At 51.0% G+C, this 12,113-nt stretch overlaps 1 protein-coding gene across 2 annotated transcripts in view; it reads right to left on the bottom strand.

Annotated features, from left to right (window-relative positions):
* SKI (SKI proto-oncogene) overlaps positions 1 to 12,113 on the bottom strand; it is a 121,941-nt gene that overhangs the window by 90,684 nt on the left and 19,144 nt on the right. Inside the window, exons 1-2 of one of the 2 annotated variants that reach the window (XM_032708883.1) lie at positions 4,696 to 5,463; positions 3,661 to 4,582 (exon numbers count right to left, since the gene is read on the bottom strand). In XM_032708883.1, the coding sequence (XP_032564774.1) occupies positions 3,661 to 4,572 (912 nt within the window). In that variant the 5' untranslated portion in view covers positions 4,573 to 4,582; positions 4,696 to 5,463. Of the gene's footprint in view, positions 1 to 3,660; positions 4,583 to 4,695; positions 5,464 to 12,113 lie in introns of those variants that run through there. The other variant, XM_032708884.1, reaches the window with a different exon arrangement.

The raw sequence follows: 12,113 nt of genomic DNA, 5'->3' as shown, positions 1-12,113 counted from the left end.
TTTCTAGAAATACCCCAGAATGGAGTGGTTGTGCTCCACGCCAGTAGTGGTGGATGAAATGAGAGACAGGTAGGGAGACAGGACACCCACACGAGTAAAAGCCACATTGGTGCAGGGAGGCTCTGAAGGACCAGAGAGAAAGCAGAGCAGAACACCTGCATGAGCATGCAAGAAGGTGGAAAACCCAGTGAAGGAAACAAAATAAGCCAAATGGAGAAATTATCATGTGACTCAAGACAAGAAAGAGCTTTGGGAAGTGGCAGGAAGGTGAAAGACCTTATGGGAGGTCAATCACTCATCCAAGCATGAATAGGGAGGATATAAAAATCAAAACCTTAGAAGAAGGTAAGAAAAGCGATTGAGGCCTCTACGGTTCCTGCTGTACTGGGGACTCCAGTTGTCACAACTCCCTCCAGTTTTTGGTTAAGACCCTTTGCTGACTTCACACAGATCCAGACAAAAGCTTCTGCAAGTGGCAAGACCAGGCACCAGGAGTTGTTCAACCCACCCGGCTGACCCAGAGACGAGATATCGACATCCACACATCCCTCTCCCAGTACAGATGGAGGGATATGCACAGCAGATACTTGATGCATACAGAAATATGCATAGGGAATGAAATATCTAGGAAAAGCTACGCCTTGTAGCACAGCTTTAAAACCACACCAAGGAAAAAAGGGGAAAAAAAAAGAGAGAGAGAGAGAGAGAGAGAGAGAGAGAGGAAAAAAGGCAGTTCTGCCACTACGCTGAATCTGCAACAGGGGCTTGTGCCAACCCAGCTCCTCCATTTAAGTCAGACCCTTAAAAGGCAGAGCTGTGCTGGCAGAAATCTACAGACCTCATCACAGAAACCTCATGAAGACACACGAAAAGGTCAAAGAACTCACTGCTGCTTGAACAGCCATAAAAATGGTCATATGCATCCCATGCTACCAAAATCCTACCAGAGCCCCAGGGAGACACAGCACACAAAGCAATGTGTCTACACACAGAGAAAGGAAGAAATTTAAAAAACTGACAAAAAGGCCACTCCTGAGAGCAGAAAACCCAAAATCTGACACAGCAGCTTATGGCACACCATGCACACAAACACCTCTCTGTACAAAACAGAACAAAGCAAAGATCTACATCAAAAAGGAAGCCCACCACAAAGACACATGTGCTTCACCCTTTCATCCCCGGAGACAGCCAGACCCAGAGCCCCACAGCCTCACAGAGCCCACAGGAATACACACAGAATGGGACCATCCTGTCATTTCCTCACTCAGCACCTCAACTTTACTCCGTTCCTTGCCCCTGGCCACAGCCTCCCAGCCTTGGAGCCTGATTAAATCTCTCCGTAATTACCCGCACGCACTGCTACAACACAAATGACCTTAGCATATGATATCCCTTGGCTGAGCCCAATGGAAAAAGACTTCAGGAAAAGGAAGGATAAGCGTACAAAACTCTGCCAGCGCTGTCAGGGTCTCCTCAGGACTGCACTGAAATAATAGGAGCCCTGAGGCCAGTTCAGAAGCCTTGAAACTTAAGCCCAGTTCTGCCCAGGATGTGATAAAATGTTCTGTTTTCTGTACCCCATCATCTGAGCACACACTTGCCCCTCTGTTCTTCCCCACCGGACTCTTTGCCACCTCCCAAATAAACCTGTGCAGGAGACTTGACATTTTATGATGATGGATTTCTGGCAAAATTTTCCAAAAAAATAGATGGCCACCATTTCCTTACAGAATTTTTGGCATTCACTGCCAGGTGTGTTGAACTCCCTCTGCAAGAAGTGCTGCACTCCATGCAGATTTCGAGGGAGGGAGAAGGGTGCTTCTCTTATTCTGAACTGGGATCTATGAAAAGATCACAAAAAAAACTGAGGCAAAGCCAAGATTTAATAATCTTTTTCTTGTTCTCCACCTTCAACCTCACCTGGGGTGTTGGATAAACCACACAACTGAAGAGAACACCCAAAAAGCCTTGTGAAAAAGGAAAGCACTCCACTACTAACATTCATTTTAATTAGACTCTGAAAATGACCAAGCCAGGGACACAGGACCCTCCGGGAGCAAGAACGTGGAAATTTCTTAATTCTGCTTCCCAAATGAAGCACACCCTAGAAAATTCCTTTTCCAACATGAAAAATGTCTCCACTTGGAGAGCCATGTTCTCCTCTCTCATCCACGTTCATCTGTCCCACCATTCCATCTCGGCACATGACTGACAGAGAATAGACAAGCCATTAAAAACACATCCACCTCCAACCACGGGGATAATGTGCCTCATTACAGCCCAGCTTTGTCACGGCGTCCTGACACTCCGGGGAGGAAAAGGAGGGGTGAGGACAACGACTGAGCCGGGGGCAGGAGAGAAACTGGGACTGGAGGAGTGGGACTCTGCTCCTTAATCCAGTGCAATGGGCTCTCTAGGCCTCCTAGACTGGCTGTGGAATTTTAAAAATCCTTGCGTTTGCCTGGGTATTTTTTGTTGCATTTTTTTGGAAACAAAAACTCTGCTTCAGTCAGAGCGTACGTCTGCCCCTTTAAACAGGTATTTGGTAAGGTAATTGAGAATTCTACTGAACATTCGCGGTGGGCTTTAAACATCGCTTCTCTTTTCGAGGCTTGTGCATCGCCCTTCCACTCCAGACACGGAAACCCAAAGCCAAGTTGGGGAAGCTCTGGCAGTGGGGCAGAACCCAAGCAGCAATCCTGCAGCAGGAGTTTGCTTTCCCCTCGCACGGGGGAAGGAGCGGGAGGGAGCTGCTCATCCCCAGCCGGTTGCACCATCGCCAGGAGCCAGACAGACAGCCCGGTGTCTGTGAGTCCTCAAGGCCTGTGGCACTGCTGCCCGCGGAGCAGGACCGCTGCCAGATGCCAAGGCAGCCTCCCACCCACACACCAGGGATTCTGGGATCTAAAGGCAGCTCAGACTGAAAGAAAAACAAGAGACACCTAAAAAAAATGTGCTTTAGCTGTCTGGCTCAGCACGGCACGGCAGAGCTTGGGGAGCTGCTGCAGCTGGCCCTGGACAGAGCCATTTGTGGATGCATGCATAATCCAATATACAAAAGCCAGGCTGGTGGGGAAATTCAGGCTCCACGGGGATACTCTAAAACCGGGGACTTCTCCGTTCACGTTCCACACACTTAATATGAAAACCAGTGACCTGCATTACTGTCACAATTATTTTCTCAACAGCCACATTTCATTTCCATACGAGCATTTAGGGCACTGAGCCCCCACCTCCCTCCCTGGCGACACGCAATCGATCAGAAAAGTGAATGTACTCGTGTCTGGAGCCATCAGTACCCGCTCCTTTTTTCTGGCTTCTTCCTTGCCTTGACCCCTGAATGAAGCCCTTGAGACCCAAATATCACGTACTTCCAGATAAAGTCTGGGGCAGTGTGGGGGGCTTCGAAGATCAGGGTCCACGTATAGTAAAATATACAAACACGCATACGGAATTTAAACAAACTCCGACCACCGTGTTCAGAACACAACCAGAGAAATAAAGGTGCCATCTCGAGCACGGCACATGCAGGGAGAATGGAGAACACGATTAAAATTGCTAAATGACTCCACGGAAAAGCAGCTGGTAACAAATCGGGTATATCGGTGAATGTTACCGAAATTCCCCCCAACCTCCTTTAAAACTGCAGGCATCACTTACCCGGGGGGCTTTCCTCTTGTATTTGTTGTTATAGTCAAATTTTTCTTTCATTTCATCTAAGAGCTGGCCCAGTCTAGCTTTCTCCTCTTTCCCAGTATAATCCTGGCTGAGGAGGATATAGGATCTCCAGTTTGCAGAGTCAAAGCCCCAGTGGCAAGTCCTGTTTTCCAGCGATTTGTGAGAGTGGACCACAAATTTGTGAGGTGGGTACATGAGCCTGCAGTCCAAGCACTGGATGCAGGCTGCGCTGGGGTTACTGTAAAGCTCTGGCACCAGGAGTCCCTTACACTTCCCAAAGCACTCATGATACACCTTGAAGCTCTTCTCCGTGAGCTCCAGCTCAATTGTGCTCGAGAATTCCTTCTTGCAGTGGGGGGGATAGGTGCCACCATAAAGCAAGGCGTTACAAAGCCTCTCAGCGTCAGTTTTCGTGATGAGCCCGCAGGAAGGAGCGGAGAAGGGCAGGATGCCCATGACTTTGAGGATTTCCAGCTGGTCAGCAGTGCATCTGGAGCAGTAAATATGCAGCTCATCACACACCGAATTAATCTGCTGCAGGGAGAAGTCCCTGAGCACCGAGTTCAGGATTTGGGGCAAGCAAAGCCGCTTCTCTCCACCCACCACGAAGCAGGAGATGGTTTCCCCTTCCAGGATGGTCTCGCACCTCTCCGTGGATCTGTCCGAGGGCATGAAGAAGGGACCGGGCATGACCGGAGGAGGCTGGATTGGGGGCAGATGCAGTACAGGTTCCGCGGGGTCTTTGCCATTGTCTTTCTTGTACATCTCCTGTGCCCATCGTGCTGAGAAAGCAGCAGGGCCACCCAGGGAGCTCATAGAGCTCAGATGAAACTGTTCCAAGGTCTTCTGCAGTCCTGGATGAGGCTGGAAGCTGCTTCTACTTACAGTCTCCATTTTTTAGTTTCTATTCCCAAAACAAACAACAAAAATCCCCAGTTATCTTCCACCCTGGTACAAATCCACTCAAGGGATTTTTTTTTTAAGGAAAAAAATATGAACAAAATAAAACAAACCCACCCTTGTTTTTTTTCTCCTTCCCACTCAGCAATCCACTAACGGAGAGGAAATAAATCCTTTTGTATGCGTGTCTCTCTCTTCTTTCCTCTTGGTTCGTTACAATTTCAAACCCTCCAAGTCTCCAAGCTGCCCCGATGGAGCAGAGAATCACGGCAAAAAGAGGTCTTCATCCGAGCACTCACCCCCTCAGCCAGCCCCCAGGCAAACCGATCCCTCCTCCCACACCTCCGACACTCACACACTCACTCACACACACACACACACCACCCACGGAAACACAAAAAGTCTGTGCCACGCTCCGAGCACCCGGGGCTCAAATATGTTCTGGCGGCTGCTGCTTCTCTGCAGTGATCCCCCTTCTGTCCATATCCACCGGAGGAAGGCGCGGGGGAGGAAAGCAGAAAGCAGGAGGCGGCAGAAGGCTCGGTCTGCGCGAGAACAACGCAGGAGGAAAGGCCCCGCTCTCCGGCGCTGCCGCGGGGGCTCCGCACGGGCGATGAGCGGCTCCGCTGCCCCTCGGGGTCCCTCTGCTCGGCCGGGGACGGCTCCTCGTCCCTGGGGTCGCCTCCCTGCCCCTAGTGCTGCCGGCGCTGTCGGCGTGCCGTGGGGAGCCGCGGGGAGAGCGCGCACATCCTCGCCGCTCCTCTCGCCAGCAGTGACTGAGAGTGCCTGCGAGCTGAGCTAATGCAGGCGGGCTCAGCCTCCCGCCCTGCGCCTCCCCCCCTCTGTTTGTTGGTGTCTGCCTCAGTCATTGAATCCCGGCCAAGAATGTGACCAACTCCCCAGGCCGGGCTCTTCCAGGAACAGCGCCCGCCTCCCCCCTCGCTCTGCGCCGACACCAGCCGGGATGTGCCGAGCCGGGCCGTGCCGAGTCCAGCCGAACCGAGTCCAGCCGAGCCGAGCCGAGCCGAGCTCAGCCGAGCGGAACCGAGCGGAACCGAGCCGAGCCAAGCCGAGCCATCGAACCGAGCCGAACCGAGCCGAACCGAGCCGAGCCCTATCGAGTTTAGCCGAACCGAGCTAAGGCCTGCCGAACTTGGCCGAACCGAGCCGAACCGAGCCCAGCCGAGCCGAGCCGGGCCCAGCCGAGCCGCTGCACGGGCGGGCGCGCGGCGCGGCCCCGGCGGCGGCGCCGGCGAGGGAGGGAGGAGGAGGGAGGGAGGATAAACTGCTGGGTTCACGGACCGCCGCGCCGCCAAGGAGGGCCGGGAGGGCGACGGCTTTTCCTCTCGCCGCTGGATCTCTGGCAGCGGGGAAATGGAGCGGCGCTCGCACGGGCACGGAGCGTGTGTGTGAGCCCTGCCACAGCCCTGCCACAGCCCTGCCCGCTCCGCTGCGGGCACACGCCCCGCGCACCCCGCGATCGCGGGCGGCAGAGCGCGATGGACGGGCGAGAACTGCGCGGGCCGGGACCGCCGGGGCCGCCGAGCCCACCCAGCGCTGCGGGCACAGCGATCCACACACGTGTGCTTCCCTGGGCTCGGCACACGCGTGCCCCCCGCTCACACATATGTGCCCCCCGCTCTCACACACATGTGCCCCCTGCTCACACATATGCCCCCCGCTGTCACACACATGTGCTCCCGCTCTCACACACGTCACAGGCTCGTTCACGCGTGGCTGAGTGGGCAGAGCCCCGCGGGAGCCTGAGCCAGGGGCGGGCACTTGGGGTCGGTTCCTCGAGCCCCGCCCGCGGCGCCGGGGCCCTCCGGGTCAGTGCGGGTCTGTCCCGTCTGTCCGGCTCTGTCTGTCAGTCTGTCCGGGGGCACCGGCTGCCCCCCCCGCCCCGCCACACTCCGGGGCCGGGCTCCCTCTACCGACCGACCGGCTCAGCGCCGAGAGAGCGGGGCACGGACACACGGACACCTCTGACCAGGGCACGGACACACAGACACCTCTGACCAGAGCATGGACACACAGACACCTCTGACCAGGGCACGGACACACAGACACCTCTGACCAGGGCACGGACAAACAAACACCTCTGACCAGAGCATGGACACACAGACACCTCTGACCAGGGCACAGACACCTCTGACCATGGCACGGACACACGGACACCTCCGACCAGGGCACAACACATGGACACCTCTGACCTGGGCATGGACACTTCTGACCAGGGCACAGACACACAGACACCTCTGACCAGGACACAGACACACAGACACCTCTGACCAGGGCACGGACACCCACTGCCCACTGGTATCTACACCCCTGCCCAGCAGCACTGCCAAGTCCATTATGGATTTATTATCCAGATCAGCAGTGGGATACTCTTACTTTCTATCAATGTCAAATGTCAAAGCAAAAAACTGTGGCTTCTCCCTGGGGCTGCACCCCCAGAATTCTAACAAACATTTCAACCAGCGCTAAGCACCACCACGAGGAACAAGCTGAAAAGGTTTCAGCTGTTATCTCTGAGCTCTGTCAGATTTGTGTGCCAAAAAGGGCTGGAGAGCACTTTCACACCAGGACAATTGTTAGTACTGTTTGTAATGCAGCAGTGACTTGAAGCACTGCTCATCTATAGAACGTGTGACACAGACACCAAGCACTCAGACAGTCTCCTCTGGAACAGTTCCCCAGGGCAGGGTAACAGAGAGAAAACACATCAGGACAGAGGAGGAGGAGAGCAATGAGCAAACACCACCACTGTGATTCACTGTCAGTGTAATGGGGCAGGGAACACACCGAGCTCTCCTGTTAATCTGTACTTTTAGATTCTGAAATCCCAATTCAGAGCAAAGGACAAAGGTGTCAGAGTTGCATAAGAGCTTCCATCTTGCCTGTGAGCCAGGATTTCCCCAGGGAGGAACCCACTCTCACATACCCAACTTGGCCATCAAGCCTTGAAGTATTGAAGGGGCTCAGAGAAGGCAGGAACCAAACCCGTTGGGCCAAGTCAGCAGTTGTGTCTTCATGTACCCAGAGAAGACACTTGGAGAATCTTCACCAAATTGTGAACAGAATGAACAGAAAGTCGTTGGTGGCAAGAAGGACCCCTCTATTTCTACAATGCACATGGATTTAGTGATCCACAAGTGGAATTGTTAGATGTTACCACAATACCAAGGTCTAAAGCCATGATCCAACTGTCTAGGCCATCCAGTCCCTGTTGATTCCTGATGCTAAAGTTACCACATTAAGAGACAGCAGGACTGGAATATTCTTCACTGAGTAACCTTAATTTAAAGGCTTTAGTTAAGAATAACTTTTTAATAATATTCTTCAGAAATTACGTGTTGGTACCTTTGATAATATGGGGGAGAGACATCTATCCATTGCATCATTTTCAAACTGAAGGATGTGATTTATTAGAATGAAAACCCTTCCCACCATTCAGTCCTGTCTTAGAGAGGTTCTGACTATGACAAGGGAGAAGCACCAGACACCCAGTGAATTCCAGCAGGGATGTGGCAGTCGACCAGACTGTCTTCAAAGACACCCAATACAGTGGTGAGCAGCAGCAGGATCATTCCCTAGATGGATTTAGTGCAGTTGCAGACTTTTTTTTTTTTAATCCACTAAAATATAAAGGGCTAGATATACTCAAACATCACTTATGGAGTTCCTGGTTCTTTTAAAGAACCAAACTATTGCTTGCAGGATGTTTGGAAACTTCTCAGCTCTGGAAGCTTACCCCTTAGAAAGAAAGGACAGCAGTAGCTGCTGTAGCTCATTTTAAGAGAGGTGCCATGTTCTCTTCCAAATGACTTTTTAATGCAAGTAAATCACTGGATCGTGCAACAGATTGTTTATGGGTGGAATTCATAAACGGAATTCCTGAAGCAGAGGGGACTACCAAAAAGACAGGAAGGATGGGCTTGTGGTTAAGACAGAAAACTCAGGACATCTGGGGTCTATTCCCAGATCTCCCACAGACTTCCTGTTGCCTTGGGCAAGTTGTTCAGTCTCTCTGTGCCTCAGTTTCTGTCTCTGCAATCCCCAGACGGTGAGCAACGAGAGTGGCAGCTCCTGCACCGAGATCCATGATGGGACAGGAACAAACTCTCACTCCTGCAGGAACAACACAGCAAAACCTGCCCGTCCTTACATCCCCCAGACTCCTCAGAACTGAGGCAGGAGCAGGGGGAGCGATGGGAGCTGTCATGTGGGATTAAGGTGGCAGTGCCTTCTGAGGTCTCTGCCTCCCCATGACGGACTGTGAGCGCTGCACATCTTAAAATCACATTAATCTTTCCCCCAGTAACTGTTTGTCTTGCTCCAGTTCCAAAGCCCTCTAGCTGGAGAAAGGAGAGGGGGAGAATATCTCCAAGGAAGGGCCCTAACACCACAGTGTTTTTCTCACTCTCTCCCTCTTCTCCTCCCCCTCTCCATTGGCTTCAAGGCCAACAGCTCCTGGAACACAAACACTCTTGTAAACTTCTGAACCACACAGCCCTATGGTGGGTGGGTGTTTGCTCCCTGCCTGCCAGTTCCAATCCACCCACAGATTCCAAAGGCCCCGAACAAAAAGCAGACTCCATTTTCCATATTTAACAGGCAATTCTCTTCCCTCCCCAGCGCCTTCCCTCGCAGAACTCGGTGCCTCTCCCCAGCACCGTGTCCCACCTTCCCCACCCTCCCCAGGCTGAGGGCGTTATTTGTGTGTGTGTTTACACAGACGTAGGAAAAGCATATTCCAAGTGGATTCCCCCCAGCCCTCCCTGGTTTCCAGAGCCTGCCTGCTCAGGAGGAGCTGGGGATTATCGAGGGCTGTGCTGCAGATTGCAGCTCTCTGACAGAACGTTTGGGAAGGGCCTATTGTGCAGGTTGTGAGGAGGGAAGGGGGAGCGTGGGTGCGAATGCCACACGTCAGAATTCCTGCTGCAGCTCCCATCAGACTGTACATTCCTTGGAGCAGCCAGTATCCAGCTTCTCCATGGCTGTGGCACACACTCTTGGTCCTGACTGTGACTTTCTGGGACTGAACTAAAGCATTCCTGCACGACCAGGATATTTCCTTCCCTCTTTTCCTTTAGAGGTTTTCATTTATCAAGGTCATCGTTTTCATTGATCAGTTCATTGACAGTGAAACTGGGGAATGCCAAACTATCCCGAACCTGTGGAACAAGGTTTCAAACTCTCTGTTGAAAAGGATCATCTGAGAGTCAGGTGATCTTTTTCAATCAAACATTTCACGCAGATTCCACTTACAGAAAATTATTTCACAAAAGGGAACCAACTTATCTTTTTTGGCCATAACAAATTTTGAAACGTTTCTTTTTAAAGAGACCACTTTCTTTTTTTTGGTACGTATTTCTCTGAGATAGGTACCAAAATATGTGAATTTAAAACATCTAAAAAGTCACAAGAAAAAAAGATTATGAATCGGTCTTACTTAAGATGAACCAAACAAAAATTTTCACTGTCTGAGAAGGTCAGAAATGGACTCGTGTCAACAAAAATATTCTTTTTTTTTTTTTTTTTTTTAACAGCACACCTTTCAGGGGCAAAGATCTCCTGAGGTGGCTGGAACATATCAGCAGTGACAGCCAGGCTGTATTTGATGGCTTTGGTTCAGCTAACTCATTTTATTTTACTGTATTCACCACTAAGAAGAGATTCAGAATTCATCAATATTTTCTTAACCCTTCCCCAGTTCTTGGTTCTGTCCAGCCCAGCCCCACAATGTATCTTTTATATCTTTCCAAAGTACAGAACCTCCACAGTGAATATACATAGCAGACACATGACCTGCATGGCTTGGTCTCACCTAAAATTCACATTCAGTTTGCAGGAAATCATCAGGCATCCTAGCAAATACAGGGGGTGAGGGGTTGTTAAAAGCACATGAAAGAGCTCTCCATCTCCTGGAATTCTTTCGTCCCAAGTTGCCTGGTATGTTGCTCAGGGCTGCCCCTCCCTCCCACACACTCTGCACCTACATGTCCCAGTGGATGCTGCCAAACACCTCATTGGGAAAAAAAAATCAAAAAACCATGCTTGGTACCGCCAATAAAAAAATTAATTTACTGGGAAAAGTCCGAGTCAGAGAAGGGAATAAAGCTGGAACTCCTGGGATTCCCAGAGGAGCCCTCAGAACAGGCCTGCAGGGACCCAGGGCTGCACAGACTTTGTGCCAGTTGTATCAACACCGAATGGCTCATTTCCCACACTGCAAACAAGGCAGAGCATCCACGTCCAGCAGAGGACGGGACAGGAACACCAAGCCAAAGCTTTTCCCTGGAAACAGCTCCCACTTCACCTGGAACCCACGTGCAGCTGTAAGGCCCAACATTCCCTTCCCCAGTAGCCTCTCACAAACTCCAGGGAATTCTCACATCCCTGCTGTAACCTCTCTGAGATCATTTCTCATCTCATGGGACCCACATTTACAAATCATGTTGATGTGTTTAAGTGCCCCTTTGCTGGAAAGCCTCTCATCACTGGGTTATCCCCAAGGCTCTGCTCCTGCTCTCTGTTCTCACGTCCTTTGGGACTTCACAGCAGCTTAAGATCCACAATCTCAGCAGGGAATGAGCCCCATGGTCTGACACTGCTGAGCTCTGCCCCTTGCTGTGCAGCAATCCTGTCTGCTGGGCTGACAGGTGAGCTCGGGGTTGCTGTGGGGACCTGTGTCTGCCACAAATAACCCCCAGAGCACCAGGGCTCTCTGGAGATCACTGCTGGCATCATCCCTTCAGTCATTCGGGATGTGCTGTCCTGAAAATCTGGGATTTCTACTCCTTTCTCACAAATTCTTCTGCGTTGATCTCATATTTATTTCATTTATGGGCTTTCTGAATGAACCTGTGATTAAAGCACAAGCACACCTCATTAGCATAATGAGATTTTTCCTACAAGCTTGTAATGAAAACGAAACAAATTCATTCTGTCATTTTACAGATGTGGAACTGCAGAACAGAGAGGATGTACAACTGGCTTAAGGCCACCCTGCAGATCTTTATCACAATCCAAATATTTTACCAAGTTAAAAGCAACTGCTTTTAACTTAAAAACTGGGGTTTTTCCTTACAAAACTCCACTGGTATTCCTAGAACTGCACCCAAATCAAATTTATGCAAGAAGAGAATCCAACACTGAAAGACAGAGGGGGTTTGGGGTTTGTTTGAGTTTTGGTTTGTCTATAAGACCTGTTCCATACTCCAGTGGGCAAGACAGGCTGTTTTGAATCAGCCACTTCACACACCTGCAGTCTGGTAGCAGCAGGCAGTGAAGGTCCCCCACAAGATTCGTACTCACTGAAGTGTCTGGTTCTCTTCTTCAGGAAAAAGACACTGAACATTCTCATTCCTAGGCAGCTTCACCTGTCAGACTAGTTTTTATGTAAAGCACTCTCATTTCAATTCCTCAGTTTTTAAGGAGCTGTGTCAGAAGAGAGGAGCACAAGAGGCAGCAGGTTCTCAGTGTCCCCTCCCATCAGAAGGACATTCCCATGGCCTGCCCTCCTCCAG

The sequence above is a fragment of the Chiroxiphia lanceolata genome, chromosome 22 (genome assembly GCF_009829145.1).
Source record: "Chiroxiphia lanceolata isolate bChiLan1 chromosome 22, bChiLan1.pri, whole genome shotgun sequence".
Classification (NCBI taxonomy): Eukaryota; Metazoa; Chordata; class Aves; order Passeriformes; family Pipridae; genus Chiroxiphia; species Chiroxiphia lanceolata.
The sequence above is the reverse complement of the archived record's forward strand: the minus strand, read 5'-3'. Positions and strand labels throughout refer to the sequence as shown.